The sequence below is a fragment of the Dendrobates tinctorius genome, unplaced genomic scaffold (assembly GCF_039654945.1).
Source record: "Dendrobates tinctorius isolate UK_male_01 unplaced genomic scaffold, ASM3965494v1 ptg000035l, whole genome shotgun sequence".
Taxonomy (NCBI): Eukaryota; Metazoa; Chordata; class Amphibia; order Anura; family Dendrobatidae; genus Dendrobates; species Dendrobates tinctorius.
Window position 1 is genome coordinate 67,837,653 of NW_027361703.1, and position 24,211 is coordinate 67,861,863.

Genomic DNA, 24,211 nt, shown 5'->3' on the forward strand with positions numbered 1-24,211 from the left:
ATGTCTCACAAATAGTGTTGAGCATTCCGATACTGCAAATATCGGGTATCGGCCGATATTCGCTGTATCGGAATTCCGATACCGAGTACCGATATTTTTTCAATATGGGATACCGGAATCGGAAGTCCCCATAATGCAATGAGCCACTGTTGTGGCTGTGATTTGCTGCTGAAATGATGTCATCATGATGCGCGGTCTGTGCACATCATGATGAGCGGTCTGTGCCGACTGCGGGGCGTCTGTGCCGACTGTTGGGGGTCTGTGCCGGCTTCCGGTGGTCTGTACGGGCCTCTCGGGGGTCTGTACAGACCTGTCGGGGGCCTGTGCCGGCTGCCGGTGGTCTGTACGGGCCTCTTGGGGGTCTGTACAGGCCTGTCGGGGGCCTGTGGCGGCTGACAGTGGTCTGTACGGGCCTCTCGGGGGGCCTGTGTCGGCTGTCGGTGGTCTGTACCGGCCTCTCGGGGGCCTGTGCCAGCTGCCGGTGGTCTGTACGGGCCTCTCGGGGGTCTGTACAGGCCTGTCAGGGGCCTATGCCGGCTACCGGTGGTCTGTACGGGCCTCTCGGGTGCCTGTGCCGGCTGCCGGTGGTCTGTACGGGCCTCTCGGGGGCCTGTGCCGGCTGCCGGTGGTCTGTGCGGGCCTGCCGGGGGTCTTGATTGTGTGCAGGCATCGTCCGATGCCTGCTACAATGACAGTGATTGATACATTAGCCAATGATGGGACAGTAGTAGTCCCATCATCCGGCTAATGTGTTGAATGTAAAAAAAAAACAAAAAACAACATACTACATACATACTACATTCATACAACATACATACATACATACTACATACATACTTCATATATACTACATTCATACAACATACATATATACTACATACTACATACATGCTACATATATACTACATTCATACAACATAAATACATGCTAAATATATACTACATTCATACAACATACATATATACTACATACATGCTACATATATACTACATTCATACAACATACATACATACTACATACATACATATATACTACATTCATACAAGATGCATACATACAGGCTACATATATACTACATTCATACAACATACATACTACATATATACTACATTCATACAATATACATACATACTACATGTATACTACATTCATACAACATACATACTACATTCATACAACATACATACTACATACATGCTACATATATACTACATTCATACAACATACATACATACTACATTCATACAACATACATACATACTACATACTACATACATACTACATATATGCTACATTCATACAACATACATACATACTGCATACATACTACATATATACTACATTCATACAACATACATACTACATACATGCTACATATATACTACATTCATACAACATACATACATACTACATACTACATACATGCTACATATATACTACATTCATACAACATACTACATATATGCTACATTCATACAACATACATACATACTACATACATACTACATATATGCTACATTCATACAACATACATACATACATACTACATACATACTACATATATGCTACATTCATACAACATACATACTACATATATACTACATATATGCTACATTCATACAACATGCATACATACTACATATATACTACATTCATACAACATACATACTACATATATACTACATTCATACAACATACATACATATATACTACATTCATACAACATACATACATACTACATACATACTTCATATATACTACATTCATACAACATACATATATACTACATACATGCTACATATATACTACATTCATACAACATACATACATGCTACATATATACTACATTCATACAACATACATACATACTACATACATGCTACATATATACTACATTCATACTACATTCATACAACATACATGCATACTACGTACTACATACATGCTACATATATACTACATTCATACAACATACATACTACATGTATACTACATTCATACTACATACTACATATATACTACATGTATACTACATTCATACTACATACATACAACATGTTACATACTGCATACATACTACATACATACTACATACATACTGCATACAATACATTCATACAATACATACATAGACATACAGTACATATAACATAGAGAACATACTCACCATCACTTGTCACTTTGATTCCCGAAGCCAGTGTCATCTATGAAAAAACATGAAAATAACAAACAAGCCATATACTCCCTGATCTGCAGAAATCCACGAGGGTCCCACGCCGATCTCCCGTGGAGAACAGCAGCATCAGCTGATGCGACCGCTCTCTAGGGACTTCAATAATCCCATGACGGGAGGTAGGTATCCTTCCGCACTGTATTCCTCCGCCACTGTAAAAAAATAGTCCCTAGTCTCACTTTTGGCATTGCTGTGTGAGAAAGTTCCCACGCAGCTTTTGCCATAAAGTGAGACCAGGGACTATTTTTTTACAGTGGCGGAGGAATACAGTGCGTAAGGATACCTACCTCCCGTCACTGGATTCCTGGAGCCCCATAGAGAGCGGTCGCATCAGCTGATGCTGCTGTTCTCCACGGGAGATCGGCGTGGGACACGCGTGGATTTCTGCGGATCAGGGAGTATTTTGTTTGTTATTTTCATATTTTTCCACAGATGACACTGGCTTCGGGGATCAAAGTGACAAGTGATGGTGAGTATGTACTCTATGTTATATGTACTGTATGTCTATATGTATGTATTGTATGAATGTATTGTATGTAGTATGTATGCAGTATGTAGTATGTAGTATGTGTGTTGTATGAATGTAGTATATATGTAGCAAGTATGTAGTATGTATGTTGTATGAATGTAGTATATATGTAGCATGTATGTAGTATGTAGTATTTATGTATGTTGTATGAATGTAGTATGTAGTATGTATGTTGTAAGAATGTAGTATATATGTAGCATGTATGTAGTATTTATGTATGTTGTATGAATGTAGTATATATGTAGCATGTATGTAGTATGAATGTAGTATTTATGTATGTTGTATGAATGTAGTATATATGTAGCATGTATGTAGTATGAATGTAGTATGTATGTATGTTGTATGAATGTAGTATATATGTAGTATGTATGTAGTATTTTTTTTGTTTTGTTTTGTTTCTACATTCAACACATTAGCCGGATGATGGGACTACTACTGTCCCATCATTGGCTAATGTGTCAATCACTGTCATTGTAGCAGGCATCGCCCGATGGGGTTTGTAGTCCCATTGGACGATGCCTGCACACACACAAGACCACCAGCAGGCCCGCACAGACCACCGACAGCCGGCACAGGCCCCCAGCAGCCGGCACAGACCACTGACAGCCGGCACAGGTCCCCGAGAGGCCCGTACAGACCACCGACAGCCGGCACAGGCCCCCGAGAGGCCCGTACAGACCACCGGCAACCGGCACAGGCCCCCAAGAGGCCCGTACAGACCACCGGCAGCCGGCACAGGCCCCCGACAGGCCTGTACAGACCCCCCGAGAGGCCCGTACAGACCACCAGCAGCCAGCACAGGCCCCCGACAGTCGGCACAGACCCCCGAGAGGCCTGTACAGACCACCGGCAGCCGGCACAGGCCCCCGACAGTCGGCACAGACCCCCGAGAGGCCCGCACAGACCCCGCACACACAGACACGCACAGTGTCCGCCCACGCACCGCCCACACTCTTGCCCCCTCCTGAGCAGGATGTACAAGGCAAGAAAGGGGTTTTTTTAATTCCGATATTTCTGTCCCATTGACTTGAATGGGACTTCCGGTATCGGAATCGGCGATACCCGATACTCTTTGTGTATCGGGCCAATCCGATCCGATATTTCTGAATATCGGAGGGTATCGCTCAACACTACTCACAAAGAAAACCTCATCCATTAAAAATTATATAATATATTAATACCTTATTAAAAAGGAACTACCAGATATGTTCCCGATCAAACATGAAATTTAATAAAGTGACACTACACAAATAAGTAAACAATAAGTCCTTGGCCATATACAGTGGCATGTAAAAGTCTGGGCACCCCTGGTCAAAATTACTGTTGTTGTGACCAGTTAAGCAAGTTGAAGATGGAATGATCTCTAAAAGGGCTAAAGTTAAAGATGACACATTTTCTCTGTATTTTAGGCCAAAAAAATTATATATTGTCATTTTTTACATTTTAAAAATTACAATAAGGAAAATAGGCCAATGCAAAAGTTTGGGCACCCTGCATAGTTAGTACCTAGTAGCACTCCCTTTTAAAAAATATCACAGCTTGTAAACGCTTTTAGTAGCCAGCCAAGAGTCTTTCAATTCTTGTTTGATGGATTTTCATCCATTCTTCCTTGGAAAATTCTTCCATTTCTGTGAGATTCCTGGGTCGTCTTGCATGCACTGCTATTTTGAGGACTCGCCACAGATTTTCAATGATGATTGAAAAACCTCTAGCTATCGCCTTTTGAGGTAGTCTATTGTGGATTTTGATGCGTGTGATCATTATCCATTTGTAGAAGCCATCCTGTTTTCAAATTCAGCTTTTTTACACATGGTGTTATGTTTGCATCAAGAATTTGTTGAAATTTCATTGAATCCATTCTTCGCTCTACCCATAAAATGTTTCCTGTGCCATTGTCTGCAACACAACTCCAAAGCATGATTGACCCATCCCCATGCTTAATGGTTGGAGAGATGTTCTTTTCCTGAAATTCTATGCAATTTTTTCTCTGCACATACCTTTGATCATTGCGACCAAAGAGTTTTATTTTAACTTCAACGATTCACAGGACTTGTTTCTAAAATGCATTGGGCTTGTTTAGATGTTCTTTTTATACCTCTGATGCTGAATTTTATGGTGAGGGTGCAGGAGAGGTTTTCTTCTGATGACTCTTGCATGAAGGCCATATTTGATAAGGTGTCTCTGAACAGTAGAACAATTACCACAACTCCAGAATCTGCCAAATCTTTCTGAAGGTCTTTTGCAGTCAAGTGGGGGGTTCTAATATGCCTTTCTAGCAATCCTACGAGCAGCTCTCTCTGAAATTTTGCTTGGTACAAAGAGAAGGCTGGTAGTGCAATAAGAGACTGCGCTGCTGTGGTAGAATTCAAGGTATCTTTATTGCCAACGCGTTTCCTGAGCCAGTCCCAGCTCACTTCATCAGGGCATGATGAAGTGAGCTGGGACTGGCTCAGGAAATGCGTTGGCAATAAAGATACCTTGAATTCTACCACAGCAGCGCAGTCTCTTATTGCACTACCAGCCTTCTCTTTGTACCAAGTCCTTGGACCTTGTGCAGACTGCTGCAGCTGTTTTATGCGATTATAGGTGTTGTGACTCTCACAACCCTATCAGGTGAGCCTAACACTTGCTGTGCACTCATCTACTTTCCATACAGACCTACGCATTGGAAGCGGCCTGTCTCCCCCTTTTCCGAAATTTTGCTTGGCCTTCCAGACCTTATCTTGACCTCCACTGTTTCTGTAAACTGCCATTTCTGAATTACATATTGAACTGAGGTAAGGACAACTTGAAAACGCTTTGCCATCTTCTTATAGCCTTCTCCTGCTTTGTGGGCCTCCACCATTTTCATTTTCAGAGTGCTAGGCAGCTGCTTAAAAGAACCCATGGTGGCTGTTTTTTCGCACAAGGTTAGAGGAGGCTATGTGTTTCTAAACCTGTGGAATCTGCATCAGCTGGCCTTTCTTAACATTGAGGGTGAACAAGCCATAACCCTTACAGGCTAATTAAGGTCTGAAACCTTGGTCAAAGTTATCTGAGCACACAAATCTCCAAAGGTGCCCACACTTTAGCATCAGACCATTTTTCTTTTTGTAATTTTTAAAATGTGAAAAAATGATAATGTGTATTACTTTTTAGCCTAAAATACAAAACAAATGTGTCATCTTTAACTTTAGGCCTTTTAGAGATCATTTTATCTTCAACTTGCTTAACTGTTCACAATAACAGTAATTTTGATCATGGGTGCCTAAACTTTTACATGCCACTGTATATCAAATCCAGGATTATAGGTAGGTGCGGGGGATTCAATCCTTTCCCTATAAATTTTCCTTCATGAATTTGGCTTCCTAACTGCGGAGGTTGGCACCCTAAATTAGGGTATTTGCACATGTAGTGAAATCTGCTGCGTTTCTGCAGCGGTTTTGGCTCTGCAGAAACGCAGCAGATTCTGCTGCATTGTATAATACCTTTATTTTCAGTGGAAAAAAAAAACGCTGTGCACATGCTGCGGATTTTTCCGCGCGGTTTTGCTGCGGTTTACAATCCGCAGCATGTCAATGGTTTGGTGCAGAAACGCTGCAGTTTTACACCTCTTCCATTATGAGGTGTAAAACCGCAGGGCAAAACCGCAAGCAAAACCGCAGATAGAAGTCCTGCGGATTTACCTGCGGTCTTGTCTCCAAAATCCGCACACCCAAAAAACTACGTGTGCACATAGCCTTAAGCACGCAAGTTGTGGAGCACCCACTCACCATGGTCTCACCTTGTTAAACCCTACATGATCCTAGGCACTACAGCCCCTCACAGTAGAAAAAAACAAAAGTAGTTTTGGCAAATAATGTAGCAATCAGCCAAGATATCCGTAAATAAAGCGTCAATGCATAAAACTCAAATATAGCTTATACTAGACATTAAGGCTTCTTCAATAATTTGCAGAGGTTTAATTCAAATATTTACAAAACAAACTGATAAAGTGTCTGTGCCTTTAATATAGTGCCAATAGCGCTACAGTGTTGTCCCTGAAAAAAAAACCTCTTAACTCTGAAAATAGCGAGTCCATTCAAAATGTTGTAGATCCAACTTGTCACAAAATACATCGAAACCCCACATAGCTACCATTTTATACAGTGGCATGTAAAAGTTTGGGCACCCTGGTCAAAATTACTGTTATTGTGAACAGTTAAGCAAGTTGAAGATAAAATGATCTGTAAAAGGTCAAAAGTTAACGTTGACACGTTTCCTATGTATTTTTGTCCAAAAAAAATTGTCATTTTTACATTTTAAAAATTACAAAAAGGAAAATGGGCCTATGAAAAGTTTGGGCACCCTGTATGGTTAGTACCTACACAAAAAAAGAATGGAGTACAGAAACACAACCAAAAAAATAATAAAAAATATCATATTTTATTTATATAACATTAACATCAATATTGGGAGATATCATGCCAAATAGCACAAACAGGAGGGCAAAAGAGGAGACATGCTGATATAGCTGAGAGACAGTGGGCACCAAAGTAACCAAGGGTATAAATTAGCCCTGCTTTCCCATATAAAGTATAATGGCGGTGTCCATGTGTCTCCCTACTGGCCCCTTGACGCGCGTTTCGTGTAAACTGTTTCTTCAAAAAGGGGGAAGCATGTTATGCCGTGCCTCAGAGGCTTTAAATAGATATGTGGCCACTAATGCTGGTAAATGCGGTGCACGAGTCCCAGAAGTCAGACGTCGGAAATGTCCTCTTCTCCCGGAGTCGTCGGCATGCTGTGCACATGCGGGCGAAAGCTCACCTGATGACATCACTGGGCATGCGCACATCGTGCATTTTAGAACCACAGGCAAAGCAGGATGGCGCCAGAATCCGAGTGCACGTGCACACCACGGCAACCACCTTTAAGAAGACCAAGAGTGCAGCCATCACTAGGAATACACAGAAAAATCTCATATGCACCCAACAATGGTAAAAATATACATAGTCAATTTATAAAATCGATGTAATTTCAGATCCAATGGGAACACAATAAATAACTAGATGTGTATTTCCTGAAGGAAGTACAGATAGTGCTTTGAAATGGTGCCCGGGCTGCCCCTTTAAGAGAGACTTGCATGCTGCCCCTGCAAGACTTTCAACTCAGGATCCGTTTTAACTGTGGGTGCCTCTCAGGGGCCACTTTGGCCTGTGGATCCCACAGGGTCTGATTTGGTGGGTGGGGCCCCTCAGGATCTGATTCGGTGGCCTGGGCTCCTCAGGGCTTGAATTGGTGGATGGGATCCCTCAGGGTCTGATTTTGTGGCTGGGGCCTCTCAGGGTCCGATTTTGTGGGCGGAGCCCCTCTGGGTCCAATTTGGTGGGTGGGGCCCCTCTGGGTCCGATTTGGTGGATGGGGCTCCTCAGGGTCCGATTTGGTGGGCGGGGCCCCTCAGAGTCTGATTTGGTGGGCGGGGTCACTCTGGGTCCAATTTGGTGGGCGGGGCTACTCTGGGTCTTATTTGGTGGGCGGGGCCACTCTGGGTCCAATTTGTTGGGTGGGGACCCATAGTGTCCGACTTGGTGGGCGAGGCAACGGGGTCTGATTTCATGGGCAGGGCCACTCTGGGTCTGATTTGGTGGGCGGGGCCACTCTGGGTCCAAATTGGTGGGCGGGGCCACTCTGGGTTCAATTTGGTGGGGGGCTCCATAGGGTCCAATTTGGTGGGCGGGGCCACTCTGGGTCCGATTTGGTGGGCAGGGCCCCACAGAGTCCGATTTGGTAGGCGGGGCCCATTGGGTCCGATTTGGTGGACAGGGCCACTCTGGGTCCGATTTGGAGGCCGGGGTGGCTCAGCCTCCGATTTGGACGCCGGGTGGCTCAGCCTCCGATTTGGAGGCCGGGGTGGCTCAGCCTCCGATTTGGAGGCCGGGGTGGCTCAGCCTCCGATTTGGAGGCCGGGGTGGCTCAGCCTCCGATTTGGAGGCCGGGGTGGCTCAGCCTCCGATTTGGAGGCCGGGGTGGCTCAGCCTCCGATTTGGAGGCCGGGGTGGCTCAGCCTCCGATTTGGAGGCCGGGGTGGCTCAGCCTCCGATTTGGAGGCCGGGGTGGCTCAGCCTCCGATTTGGAGGCCGGGGTGGCTCAGCCTCCGATTTGGAGGCCGGGGTGGCTCAGCCTCCGATTTGGAGGCCGGGGTCAATCAGCCTCCGATTTGGAGGCCGGGGTGGCTCAGCCTCCGATTTGGAGGCCGGGGTCAATCAGCCTCCGATTTGGAGGCCGGGGTCAATCAGCCTCCGATTTGGAGGCCGGGGTGGCTCAGCCTCCGATTTGGAGGCAGGGGTCAATCAGCCTCCGATTTGGAGCCTGGGGTCACTCAGCTTTCGATTTGGCGCACCGGTCCTTTATGAGCTAGTTTGGCGCACTGGGCTTCTAAATCCACTTTGGCGCACATTCTCTCTCAGGGGCATGCGTCATGTGATGAAGCTAGATTTGCATTTGTGCTGTGAGTTTCGCTTTAAGAGCTGAAATTATCTGGCAGAAACTGTGTCCTGGTGGGGTCATGTAAAGTTCGTAGGCTTTTGAATAGTAACTGGGTCTGCCTGGGCATATCAATGAGCTTAACTGCCGCAACTGGTCCTCAAATTTGAATCGCCTCACGACTGCCCCATGTATTCCTATGGCAAAATTTTCCCATTGAAATGCATTGAGGCAATGCATTCCAATGATGGGGAAAAAAATTTTCAAACGCAAATTGTGCAAAAACTACAAATCCGATCGACATGAAAAATACTTAGCACACCACTCGTGGATGCTGGCTTCGAAACGACACCTCAACGGAGTCTGTGCGTGTAGCGGTTCGGGACGCATTAATTGCAGAAATCAACTGAATAACTAGAAGTGTATTTCCTGAAGGAAGTACAGATAGTGCTTTGAAATGGTGTCCAGGGTGCCCCTTTAAGAGAGACTTGCCTGCTGCCCCTGCAAGACTTTCAACTCAGGATTCATTTTAACTGTGGGTCCGATTTGGTGGGCGGGGCCCCCTGGGTCTGATTTGGTGGGCGGGGCCCCTCGGGTCTGATTTGGTGGGCGGGGCCCCTCAGGGTCTAATTTGGTGGGTGGGGCCCTTCAGGGTCCGATTTGGTGGGCGGGGCCACTCTGGGTCCTATTTGGAGGCCAGGGTCGATCAGCCTCCGATTTGGAGGCCGGGTGGCTCAGCCTCCGATTTGGAGCCTGGGGTCACTCAGCTTTCAATTTGGAGCGCCGACCCTTTAAGACTCATTTCGGTGCGCCGGCCCTTTAAGAATCACTTTGGCGCGTCGGCCCTTTAAGAGCCAGTTTGGCTCACTGGGCTTCTAAATCCACTACGCCTCCAAGCTACTGGAACAACACGTCTACCTTGAACTGTCCTCCCATCTCTCTTCTTGCTCCCTCTTCGACCGCTTATAATCTGGCTTCCGGTCACACCACTCCACTGAAACTGCCCTTACTAAGGTCACCAATGACCTCTTAACCGCCAAGAGCAAGCGACACTACTCTGTCCTCCTTCTCCTGGACCTGTCGGCTGCCTTTGACACAGTGGACCATTCCCTATTATTACAGACCCTCTCATCCCTCGGCATCACAGACTTGGCCCTATCCTGGATCTCATCATACCTAACAGAACGGACATTCAGCGTCTCCCACTCACACACCACCTCCTCACCTCGCCCCCTATCTGTCGGAGTCCCACAAGGTTCAGTCCTTGGGCCCCTGCTGTTCTCTATTTACACCTTTGGCCTGGGACAGCTCATAGAATCTCATGGCTTTCAGTATCATCTCTACGCTGATGACACACAGATCTACATCTCTGGACCAGATATCACCTCCCTACTAACCAGAATCTCTCAATGTCTGTCCACTATTTCATCCTTCTTTTCCGCTAGATTTCTGAAACTCAACATGGACAAAACAGAATTCATCATCTTTCCCCCATCTCACGTGGCCCCCCCTACGAACCTATCAATTACAGTAAATGACTGCCCACTCTCCCCAGTCCCACAAGCTCGCTGTCTCGGAGTAATCCTTGACGCTGATCTCTCCTTCAAACCACATATCCAAGCCCTTTCCACTTCCTGCCGACTTCAACTCAAAAATATTTCACGAACCCGTTCATTCCTCACCCAAGAATCTGCAAAAACCCTAGTCCATGCCCTCATCATCTCTCGCCTTGACTACTGCAACCTCCTGCTCAGTGGCCTCCCCTCAAACACTCTCGCACCCCTCCAATCTATTCTAAACTCTGCTGCCCGACTAATCCACCTGTCCCCCCACTATTCCCCAGCTTCTCCCCTCTGTCAATCCCTTCACTGGCTCCCAATTGCCCAGAGACTCAATTACAAAACACTAACCATGACATACAAAGCCATCCACAACCTGTCTCCTCCATACATCTGTGACCTCGTCTCCAGGTACTTTCCCGCACGCAACCTCCGATCCTCACAAGATCTCCTTCTCTACTCCCCTCTTATCTCCTCTTCCCACAATCGCATACAAGATTTCTCTCGCGCATCACCCCTACTCTGGAACTCTCTACCACAACATATCAGACTCTCACCTACCATTGAAACCTTCAAAAAGAGCCTGAAGACCCACCTCTTCCAACAAGCCTACAACCTGCAGTAACCACCGATCGACCAAACCGCTGCACGACCAGCTCTACCCTCGCCTACTGTATTATCACCCATCCCTTGTAGATTGTGAGCCCTCGCGGGCAGGGTCCTCTCTTCTCCTGTACCAGTTATGACTTGTATTGTTTAAGATTATTGTACTTGTTTTTATGTATACCCCTCCTTACATGTAAAGCGCCATGGAATAAATGGCGCTATAACAATAAATAATAATAATAATAATAATACTTTGGCGCACATTCTCTCTCAGGGGCATGCGTCATGTGATGAAGCTAGATTTGCATTTGTGCTGTGAGTTTCGCTTTAAGAGCTGAAATTATCTGGCAGAAACTGTGTCCTGGTGGGGTCATGTAAAGTTCGTAGGCGTTGGCATAGTAACTGGGTCTGCCTGCGCATATCAATGAGCTTAACTGCCATTTGAATCGCCTCAGGGCATGTTTTCCCTGTGGCAACATTTTCCCATTGAAATGCATTGAGGAAAATGTTTTTTCAAACGCAAATTGCGCAAAAACTACAAATCCGATCGACATGAAAATTACGTAGCACACCTCACGTGGACGCTGGCTTCGAAACGACACCTCAACGGAGTCTGTGCGTGTAGCGGTTTGGGCCGCTTTAATTGCAGAAAATCAACTGAATAATAATAAGAAGAAGAAGCAGAAGAAGAAGTTAGCAGCGTTCGGATTACAATATAGTGCTTTTTCAAGCACTATAATAAGTTAGAAGTGTTCAGATTACATGATAGTGCTTTCTTCAAAGCACTATAATAATACTATGGAAAAAATAAATAAGAAAAGGGTGAAAAATAACCAGCAAAAAAATAATTGTAAATGGCTTAATGATGATACTGTACACTTATGCATCTCCTGAGGAAGACGTCTCATAGAAATTAAAGAAGAATAAAATACCATCGCTGCATTACCAAAAACTTGGATCGTTATTTCTACAGCAGCGCAGGTAACATCCACGTTTTTTTCTCTCCAAACTGATGTCTAGCAATCCTACTCACAACTCTCACTGAAATTTTGCTTGGTCTTCCAGACCTTATCTTAACCTCCCCTGTTTTTGTTAACTGCAATTTCTTAAATACATTTCAAACTGAGGAAATGGCAACTTGAAAACGCTTTGCTATCTTCTTATAGCTTTCTCCTGCTTTGTGGGCCTCCTCCATTTTCATTTTCAGAGTGCTAGGCAGCATCTTAGAGCAACATATGGCTCCTGCTTTTATGCACAAGGTTAGAGAAAGCTGGATTTTTATAAAGCTGCGAAATTTGAATCACCTGGCCTTTCCCAACTATGATAGTGAGCAAACCATAAACCTAACAGGCTAATTAAGGTCTGAAAATATTGTCAAAGTTATCTGAGAACACATATATAAATATATTCTTTTTACATAACGTACAAAGGAAATATGTCATCTTTAACTTTAGCCCTTTTAGAGATCATTTCATCTTTAACTTGTTTAACTGTTCAGAATAACAGTAATTTTGACCAGGGGTGCCCAAACTTTTACCGTATATATAAGTAAGGTTGTTATGACATTGGAGCTCTGCTCCTAATCAAAGCTGGTGTAACTGTCCCTGCCTTCAGACAAATTGAACATCAAGACGAAGTCAGAGAGCAGTGGCAGCCCTGACTTCCTGTTGATGCTCAATACGCCTGATGGCGGGGACAGTTACAGCACTGATTGGGTGCAGGGCTCGTGTGACATCACAACCTCACAGGTGTCCCGAAAAATGTGAGCACCAAAACCACTGCAACAGCATTGGCATGGCAGAAGAGTATAAATGTTTTAATTTTATCGCTGCCAAACATTCAGATCAAGAAGGGGTTGTCCTAGTAGCGGACAACTCCTTTGATTAATTTTTAAAATACAAACATAATAAATGGCTTCATAAAGTAACATGGGCTCCATGCTTTTCACCTATATATATATATATATATATATATACAGTATATATTACATATACATATACAGTTGTGCTCAAAAGTTTACATACCCCGCAGAATTTTTGCTTTCTTGACCTTTTTTCAGGGAATGTGAATGATAACCCATTTGTGTCAACTTCTGTGCATGTTATCAGGCCAAAATCACCAGGGTATGCAAGCTTTTGATCAGGGTTATTTGGATGTTTTGGGTTGTCATTATGATTTAAATCAAGAAAACACAGTAGTTTGACAATGAATGGCTTCACCCAACCACTAACCATGAGTGGAGAAAAAGTTTTGGTGTTTATATTCTCTGAAAAAAGGCCAAGAAAGCAAAAGGTGGGATGGGGCATGGTGAAGCCCGCCCGATATAATCATAATTTATGCTGCAAAAGTCGATTACACTAGAAATGTATGCCAACTCCCTGCTGGAGTAACATTTTTGGGTAGGCACACAGCAGTTGTAAGATGCATCTAATTCATTAAGTGGCGTATGCTTCTACCAATTTGGTGCATCGTACTCCAACACTTCATAAATCAAGACTGATGTGCCATGTACCAGTCTTAATCAATCAGGTCTTTACTGCTTTTAGAAATATGCTCTTAAATACTTCATTCGTCAAAGATCATTTAAAAATGAAAGATTTGTCTAGGCAATTTTCCAATTTTCCTTTGAATAATACTAGATTTCATAAGTTCCCAAACATCTTTATTTCAAATGAGTTTACTTAAAATCGAATTATTCTTACTGAAACTGTAGTAAATTTCAATCCGGAATCTGTTGCTTGCACAATAAGCGTGTATTTCGTTTGAGTTTCATAATCCGCATTCTTAGTAAGCTTCAATTCTCCAGTATTTGGATCTATCCAAAAAATGCTGGTGGCACCCAAAGTGCTACCACCACTTACAATAGTGTAAGTGATCTTATCGAGGTAGTCATTATCTGTAGCATATATGTAACCAATTATTGATAAAGCTGTAAAGACAATAACATATACACTATTATTTTATATCAATACTGAGCTTACCTCTGATAATAAAAATTAAAATATTTAGTTGGAGTGGTAAATAAAGTAGCCTTTGATTCCTACATTAGACATTACCATCTGATAACTACAGTAGAGCTGTAGTAGGGTTGGGGAAGTCATCCTGAACCCCTAAGCATGTTCCGAGGTATAATGTATATTCAGATATATACATATATAACGTTGATTCGTAATGTCGTTAAAATGTGTAAATAATGTTCCTAAATATGTGTTTTATGCAGGGCGAGTGCAGCATTAGTAATTGGCCACTAGATGGTGATATATTTACGTAGTGTAGATAGTTAATGTAGGAGGGGTTACTTAGGTTAGAGGAAGGGATCTTCCTGGATTTTGAGGAGAGAGAGCTGAGCGCCCATAGGGCTCAGATGGGCTTAAGTGCCCACGTATAGAATAGATACTCCGTAACATTCTATTTAAGGAAAGAGCCCAGCGTTCCCAGAGTGAGGAAAATAACATCGTCACAACTGCAGCAGACACAGAAGTTAGAGCGACAGGAGTGAGCGTTAAAGAACAAGTCACGGCAGGGCAGACTGGCAGGTCACTCACAATGTGGCAGGTGATCGCATGGGCTGATGCCCTCAAAGCTAGGGTGAAATGGCTTAGGGAACCCTGAAAGCAGAACATCTGACCGGGGAGGATGCTGGAAAACTGTACACTACGATGGGGCCCAGTCTCGAGCTATGTGACAGGGAGATGAGTACAGGGAACGCTGAAATGACATATGATATGAAACCTGTTGTTAATGCTGTAGCGGATCTGGAAGTGCTGAGAAAATAGGAGAGTAAAGTTTTGTGTTTTGAGTTGCACCTGGACTGTGTCTCTGTTTATTCAGAAGTGGCCGGAGATAACCCTAGGGACCAGAGTGAAGACCCTGATGACACAGGGCATGACCAGGAAAGTACGTTGCCAGAATAATGTAATTTTCATGTAGGGGAAAGCCAGGGCAGGCGAAGCCCGCTAAACTGCGCCACGACTACTGTCCTGGCTAACTCCTACAGAACCACAAAGTGTCATCCACAGGGGGATTCATCTTTAAAGAGCGTTAGAGAGCAGATGATTGTAGCGCGCCCCCCGGATGGGACCCAGTTTGTGCAAGCTGATTTTAGCATTAGCAAGGTTCTTTACAAAACCCCAGTATTAACTCCAAATGAACTTTCCCTTGTTAAGTGAAAATGCATCAAGTAGAGGTGTGCTGATTTAAGATAAGTGGTTCTCGGTTTTACATGGATGCTCACATTGGGTATAAGTGTACCGTTTATATGTATATGTAAGTGGCCCTATGTTTTGTATACACACTATCATTACTTGCACTTATTTAGAGATACTGTATATCTTGTCTTATTGTCTTATACATGTATATGTTTTTAGATTTTTGGGTGGCTTATGTTATGGATTTAAGGGATATGTAGGGGACATCAGGATGATAATAATAAATAATAATAATAAATTTTATTTCTATAGTGCCGACATATTCCGCAGCACTTTACACTTCAGAGGGGATTTGTACAGACAATAGACATTACAGCATAACAATAATCACATACAGTAGATTATAACAAATACCAAGAGGAAAGAGGGCCCTGCTCGCAAGCTTACAGTCTATGAGGAAAGAGGTAGACACGAAAGGTGGGTGGTAACAGTTGCACTGATTGTATGGACCAGCCATAATGTTAAGTGTGTAACAGTACAAACACAGAGGGCTAATGGATGCATAAAGCATGTGGGAACATGATGCGAGAAATCTGGTTATGGTAAAACTTTTGGCTGTGCCACACAGGGATAGATTAGGTTAATGTGTTGAGGCGGTAGGCCAGTCTGAATAAATGCGTTTTCAGGGCACGCTCAAAATTGTGGGGAGTGGGGACTAATTGTATTGACCTGGGAAGTGCATTCCAAAGAATATACAAAGGATATACAAGGACCAGCCTTTTTAGGTTTCCAACATCTGTGGTAAGGTAGGGGTGTTTGTAGGGGTAATATATGTAGGGATTATTAGGGAATTTTTGGTGTATATGGCACTAGTGTACTATCGCTAGGGACTTTCTTTGATCTCCAAGATATTTATAGCCTTTCATGCTTATTTGAGTGTGATTGTGGATCCCTCCCTAACACATTTTGTAGTTTCATATCTTTGGAGATTGCACCTCTATTGGCAGCCAATCCTTCTCAATGGACAATTACCCATAATTTATACAGATGTGAGATGTGTGCAATGGCTACCTTGTTATGCATATTTTTTATGGCCTTTTTTATTAACTTATCGAATATCTTATAAATTATGGATGTTGAAGGTATATTTCTGTGAGCTAACTGTTGTTCAAAAAATGTACCTTTGTGTATATTTAAATTATGGTGAATTTTTCATCCATAGAAATATAACATCTATCACAGCTACTGCAAGGATGTTCATCAGAAAGCGATAACACATGGTGGAACAAAGGAGAATTTTTAAAGGGTAAATATTTTGTAAAGTTTTGGTTGTATTTTTCCTATTTTTAGTAGAGAAGGTTCACCTTTGCTCAACTTATAGTTTGAAATTTGGAAGCAAAACAACATAAATGAAAATTATTAAGTTATTGTACAAGCTGATAGTTTGTAAATCCATCTGTAGAATATAGGCAGCTGAAAACGGTCTGTGTCAGAGAAGACACACCATTCAGTTCTACTGTATCTCTGGCAATTATTATTATACAGTTGGTCTGAATTCACATTAGCATTTGGAGTTTAGTTTTTTTGTTCTGTTAAAGGAGTTATCCAGGACTATTAATTTTATTTACTATGGGCCTAAGAACTAACAGGAAAATAGTTGATAACTATCTACCTGTTCTGCCCACTGCCAATCTCAACACAGAGTGGTCACAGACTGCTCCTGCCAGCAACTCAGTGGCTTCCACTGATGTCACATCGATATAGCAGTGGCTTCTCATCCGCTATGCTCTGTTGACAGGGCGTGACTGCCAATGTTATGATTATTGACAGCCAGCTCCCTGCTGCCTAACTGTAAGGAGCTGATTGTCATTGAAGTTGACATCGGCAGTCATGCCTCATCAACAGTGCAGCTCAGAAGAAGAAGAGCTATAGTACTCTGTTGATGTTGAGCAGCTGAATCGCTGGCATGGGCAGTTAGAGACCGTTCTGTGCTGGGGTTGGGTTAAACAGGTAGGTAGTAACCTCTGTTAAGTACCTGCCTGTTAGATTTAGGCCCATAGTAGAAAAAAATTAAATGTCCTGGATAACCCCTTTACAGGGCAGATAACAGGACTATTAAAGGAAATTGATTCATCACATGACTAACAGTAGCAGCGCCAAACGTACCCCATTAACTATAGTGAGGGACACTTTTTCTTCCAATAAAACTGATATGACTAACAACGGAGCCTCCTAACAGTGGATCAAATGCAACTATAGACCTAACCTAAGTTCACGTTACTGTATGTTATGTACAGAAGCAGTACTGCGATACTCACTTGGAGAGAGCTCAGACACATTGAACACATAAGAGGAACTGTTGAATACTGGAGAAAATTCATTGACTGGAAGTGTTTTGACATACACATACAGTTTCTCTGAAAATAAAGAAGCAGAGCATGGATTATGTTGCAAATTTTTCAGAAAATATACTCTGCCCAGAAAATCACATTACTTACTCTTGTAATTTGGAGGAGCAATGTCCTCCACTTCAATTTCTAAACTATATTCATTGCCCACACCTATATTACTGAGATCTTCAAAGTTCAGATCACCTGTCAGCTAAACAGAGTATACAGTTATTAGATGGATTATACAGAGGATACAAAATAAAATTAATTATCAATATTCCAAACACGCAAACAACCATCAACTAATTCACTAGCAGTTTGTCCAATGCGTATTGTTCTATAGAAAAATATAACTTGTCTACACCTGAAGAACATTTAGTGATAAATATAAAATTAGAAAATTACCTATTCTGTCAAATTGTTAAAATTCTGCTATTTCTAAATTCCATTTTTGGTGAAACCGTGGGACAACTTTTATGACTGAGAGGCTCACTAGAGGATCAATTACTTACCATAGAAGAGAAAAAGCAGGACAAAGGCACAGCTGTATGACCTCGGGTTAATGAAGCTGCACACACATCAAGGAGCACGGGTGACACTTCCAAGTAAATTAGTCTGTATATCCATAGAGAAGAAAGTGGATAGGCACATTCCGTCCCGTGCAAAATAATCCTTTATTGTGGCATCAAGTTACCAACAGCAGGCAGATAAAAGCATGGAGCAAGTACAGACGGCGATCATTTCGCGCTTACATTGCGCTGCTGTTAAAGCGCAATGTAAGCGCGAAACGATCGTCGTCTGTTCTTGCTCCATGGTTTTATCTGCCTGCTGTTGGTAACTTGATGCCACAATAAAGGATTATTTTGCACAGGACCGAATGTGCCTATCCAATTTCTTCTCTAGAGGATCAATTACTCCCCATTTGGGAGTTTAGAAAAGCTGGGTGCCAACCCTTTTGCCCTCTGTAATGATGACAAATTAGTAGTCACATGCTTTTATGTGCCAGAGAAATACATTATACAAAATACACCAACCACTATTCTTCCAGATCCTGCTGGAATGACTCGGAATCGCTCATTGCTCCCAAGCCCAGAAAGTCCTGTAAAGTTTAATGCTTTGTTTATGGGGTCAACATCAATGTCGCTGCAAAAAGGGCTGAGATCCGTAATGAGAGCGCCGTTTACTTCAGTTTCAGGTACAGCAAAGCTGTAAAACATTGAATTACCATATGTTGCAATGGAATGTGATATACACAATAGTAAGGATAAATGACATTTTTAATATAAAACATCTTTTATAATCATTGCGTAATTAGAAAGTGACCTATTGTTTATAACAAAATACGTTTAGTATTAAAATGAGCTTTCTTTTATCTTTCTGCTATTTATAAAGAAAAAAAATTCTCAAAACTCATTCTGAAAGTCATTTAATTTTCACTCCGACTATGTCTCATTTTACCCTTACACTTCCTGCCCTGTACTGATCACTGTCCAGTTGTCATCACATTATCCTCACAAACAGGATTACAATGAAAAGTGAGATAGATAGATAGATAGATAGATAGATAGATAGATAGATAGATAGATAGAGCGCAGCACTTCCCATTCTAATGAATTTCTGGTTTAGAGCTCTGGTGGTCTCGCTGCTGAGCTATGTAAGGGGGTGAGATAGAAAAAGGGAAGCAAGGAGGTAATTCTAATTGTCTTTTATCTGTTGATGTTTACATATGCTAATGTTGATAATGTCTATGATAAATGCTTGCGGTATTGCTACATAGTAATATGTATTATCGCTCACATTTATGGTACTGTCACATTTATACATGTGTTACCATTCTTTGGAGAACTGTATTGTGTTGTGTTTTAGTGTCATACTGTATATAATGTAATGTGATGATGTGTACTGATGTTCATGTACAGTTTAGGGTAAGTAAAGTGCATCCTTCTGGAACATTAGAGGAGGGCCCTTTAGTATTATAGTTCTTATATATACTGTAGGGTAGGTGTAGTTCTTTTGTGGGCTACTAGATGGGGGCATACTAGTGTGCACTGTAGGTATAGCTTATAGGATGTTTATAGGGGTTAAGTGTAGGGCTGCCGGGTGGTAAGACAGGAGTTTCAAGGAAGTTAGGTCAGATGGGGCCAGGGTGCCCAAGTGTCCACATGGGCTATAGGCCTGGTCATCTCGGCAGCCACATAACGTTAAATCGCTGCAGCCCACGTTACCCACGGCCACTGTGTATCAAAGCAGAGGGCCAGCACAGGAAAGGAAAGATGTGGCGACTTATCGCCTGGGTGGATGTCTTTAGGGCAGGAGTCAGTTGGACTGAGCAGATGAAGGAAGTTGGAGCTTCGACGAGAATGGTACAAATGGGCTGGATGCTTTACCAGAGGCAACCAAACCTGGTGACTGATTATACCGAGTCTGGGGCAAAACAGGCAGAAGGAATTGTCATCATGGCGAGGTCAGGCCAGGAATGAACTGGGGAGCAGTCTAGGATGGGCCTGTCCAGGCGTGTACTGCACAGAAGCGACAGCCAAGCAGGGAAAGATGAGGAAACAAGTGGATATCATGAAGTGCCAACTGTGGATGTAACGTGTGAAGTATTAAGTAAAGAGAATGTTCAAGTTATCCTGCACTGTGTCTCCATTACTGGGGGTCGCCTGAAAAAGGGACCGTTGTTGCCTGGGAAGTGCCCAGGGAAGTCTGAATTTGAAGATGCAGTTATGCTGAAGAGAGGAATACAGTTTTCTGTAGAGGAAGGACTGGATATAGATGTTACAGTATCTCAGGTCACGACTACAGTCCTGTCCTCCCCTTACAGCTACACTGTGCATTCGTGATGCTGCTTTAAGAATGGAGCTGATTAAAGCATGTGCCACTATCTACTGGTCTCAGTGCAGTGCTTACAAGATCAAGTGGAAAGATCTTGTAAGCATAGCACATCTTTGGCCATCAGAGATGGTCTCCTTGACAATAAGCAAAGAAAGGAAGTAGGAATTGGAGGAAGATTGAGGCAGATAGAAATAGAAAGTAAAGCTTGTAAAGCTTGCAAGCTTGCAAGGGGTTGTATAGTAAAAACAAGTTAGCATCTATCCCCAGGATAAGTAATAATTTACAGATCAGTATAGATCTGACTTCTAGGATCAGTACTGATTGGTAGAACTGGAAGTTTTTATCCCTTAGGCCTTTTTCACACTTCAGTTTTTTGCCGTCAGTCAAAACCCGCCAGTTTTAGAAAAAAACGGATCTGCCCCTTTTTTGGCGAATCCGTTTTTTCCCCCGTAGACTTGTATTAGCGGCGGATTTTGACTGCTGATCGTCCGTTGCATCCGTTTTTTGACGGATCCGTTTGAATTGTGGCGTCTCCCAGGCGGAACAGATGGACTCTGTAACTTTTTTTGTAGCAGTGGGAAGCACCATGAAAATCTCTCTCTCTCTGGCTATCTGTGTCTCTCTCTCCAAACCGCGGTTCCTTTAAATTTCATCCACTTGCCGGCTACAGCGGATCCGTCCAAAAATTGGTGAGGCATCCGTTTGGGCCAAGACGGAACCGGATCCGTTTTTTGACAATCTGGCGGATTTTGACTGACATGAAATGACTGAAATGTGAAAAAGGCCTTACATGACACGTTTATCATAGTAACAAAATGGGGAGGCAGGTGAAATTTCCAACTGCCGCTCTATTCGTTCTCTATGGGGGTTCGTTCTCTATGGAGGTTCTGGAGCACATCACTCGGCAGGGAGTGACTGGAGCAGCGGTTGAGCACATGCACTGCCTCTTCATTGTAACAGAGATAAAGTTTGCCATGCTGCAGATTGGTGTGGGTTTTAGCAGTAGGACCCCAATGAACAACAAGTTATCACTTTTCCCGTGGATAGGTAATAACTTGTTTTCACTTTATCAATCACGATAATTTCTGTACTAAAAATGCTGCTGGAAAGCATGAAGCCCTTCGGATTATATTTGGTTCTATGTGAAGAAATTTGTGCTGTGTGTTTTGGACTGGTGCTAGATTCTATGCAAATATATAATCTACATCAAATATATGATGTTTATATACCGTATATACTGTATATTATGAAAGTCAAATGTGAATAGGAGATTGATAGGTTATAATATAGCTTGCAACATACCTGAATGCATACTGGATGCACGTTGGAGGATTATCATTTAGATCCTGAATCTTTATGGTTATAGTTGTGAGGTTTGAGTGACCAGCGCTTGGAAGGTCGCTGACTTTGATTTCTAGCGCTATAGTACTGCTAATCCCGAGGGTTGCAACATCAATATCTATTCTCTTGGCTACCTGAATCACTCCAGTCACTAAAATGTAAAGCAAATAAGGCAAGAAGAAAAAAAAAATGTAAAACATGATATTTTAATAGAATTGATCTACCATTGTTTATATTTTAATCTGATTAAAATAGTACTGGAGAAACACAAACCTAGACACAGATAAAGCGTAAAATATGACAATAGGACTAGAGCTCTACAAAAGACACCAGCTGAATTAAAACTGAATTATTGAGACTCTGGGCTCTAAAGGGTAACATTTCTCCTTATGAAAAGTGACAAGCCAGGCTTGGCATGTCAGAGTGAAGAGACATATACGCCATGCAATGTTTCTCTGGGAAATTAAATATGCAGATTCTTTTTTTAGAGAGGAAGAGGACTAGAACTCTAGTGCCTACTATTGGAAGTAGCAATCCTACAAGTCAATATTGACCCTTTATCGAGTGTCACAATATCCACTCTGTTTCTGTCTGATATGTTACTTTGTGTAGGGGTTGTGCTGGGTTTGTGCTGCATCAGCTGTGTTCACTTTCCTTGATTAGTCTTCTACATAACCATGCTAGCTCCTTCACTCTGTGTCAATCGTACACTTGCTGTTGTCTGTGTAATATTGATCCCTCTGCGTTCTGTGCCTGACCCTGCTTGACTTGATTCTCTTCCCGGACTCAGAACCTTTGCTTGTGACCTGACTTCTCTTGTACCTGTGTAAGGGGGTGAAGAGGAAGAAGTGCGCAAAAGGGGTTACCTCTCCTGCTCCATGTCCGGAACCAACTAGTCAGGCAGCAGGATTGCCGGGTGGAAGACTTTCTGACCTGGACCGACTGGACCATGTGACGGTGGGGGCCAGTGACCGGGAAAAAGAGAGGGCGGACAGGAAACTGTGCAGTGTCAGAGCGGGAAAACAGCACACGCAGAAGAGAGAGCAGGCTTCTACACCACGCACCCAGAGAGACAGAGTTCCCCGTCTGAGGACTGAGTATGAAGGACAAAGTGTTGCGGGCGCCATATGTGAGTACGTGGACCCGGTAGCCTCTGTGACCAGAGGAGACTTTCCCCCTGACAGTATTGAGACAGTAACACAAGCATGCAGTCCCGGGGACCGCAGTGACAAGCCGGAGCGCAGTGACAAGCCAGAGCCCCTGATTGTGGTGAAGAGACTTAACAGCGTACGCAGCATTGCTCCTGCAGTGAGAAAGGCGGGGTATTACACCGAGACTCAGAGCAGGGAGACCCAGGTTTCTCATCAGCTCCCAGCTTCCTACTTTAACCCCTGGAGGTCCCAGCTTCAACTTGAGCAGAGACTGTAGAAACTGCACGCGCTGCTGTGGCCGGTGCCGACGTGGGAGAAGTAGACCCTTCAATCAAGCTTTCCCTGGACTGATAAGTTATAATTATCTGAGTTTAATCGTTTAACGCTGCATAATTGTTTAACTGCTTTCTTCAGCTCCATTGTTCTGCTTTACTGTTTTACTCTGTCTCAGTTATCCCCCTACTGCTCCTCCCTGCATGGAGAGAGAAATAACTGTAAATAAACCTTTAGCTCTTGGTCTGTCTCGGATCCGTGGTGACATCCTCTGTACCTGCAGGTTATTACAAGTGGCATAGTCAGCAGGCTATCGCACAACGGCATCTCCATGGGAGCCTTGTTAAATAATTCCTCAAAATTCTCTGGGAACAATGTTATGTTGTGGAGTTGGACAGAGCGCATCCGAGGGATGATGCAGATGCATCCCATGATGCTGGCCCTGGAGGCAGAGATAGCAGTGATGGCACTAGAGGGGGAGGCACGGGATTCTGTTATGCTTAGACCCCCCCAAGGCAAGCGACACCTTGGATAAAGTTCTACTTATACTTGAGGAGACACATGGGGACCCCACTGACGTAGGGGAGCTGCGCATGCGACTGTTCCACCGGGTTCAAAGAGAGGGGGAGACCGTAACGCAGTTTATGAATGCCCTGCAGGAACTCCATACTGCCATTGTCCGGAAAGGTGGCATAGGCGTAGGG

General features: G+C 43.3%; 1 protein-coding gene across 5 annotated transcripts in view; it reads right to left on the bottom strand.

Moving 5' to 3' along the window:
• Positions 1-24,211, bottom strand: part of CDHR3 (cadherin related family member 3) — a 119,468-nt gene that overhangs the window by 47,968 nt on the left and 47,289 nt on the right. For 4 of the 5 annotated variants that reach the window (XM_073573588.1, XM_073573589.1, XM_073573591.1 and 1 more), the window contains 5 exons: positions 22,045-22,234; positions 18,942-19,113; positions 18,016-18,118; positions 17,836-17,934; positions 14,072-14,298 (listed from right to left, as the gene is read on the bottom strand). In XM_073573588.1, coding sequence (XP_073429689.1) covers positions 14,072-14,298; positions 17,836-17,934; positions 18,016-18,118; positions 18,942-19,113; positions 22,045-22,234 — 791 coding nt within the window. The remainder of the gene's footprint in view (positions 1-14,071; positions 14,299-17,835; positions 17,935-18,015; positions 18,119-18,941; positions 19,114-22,044; positions 22,235-24,211) is intronic. The other variant, XM_073573592.1, reaches the window with a different exon arrangement.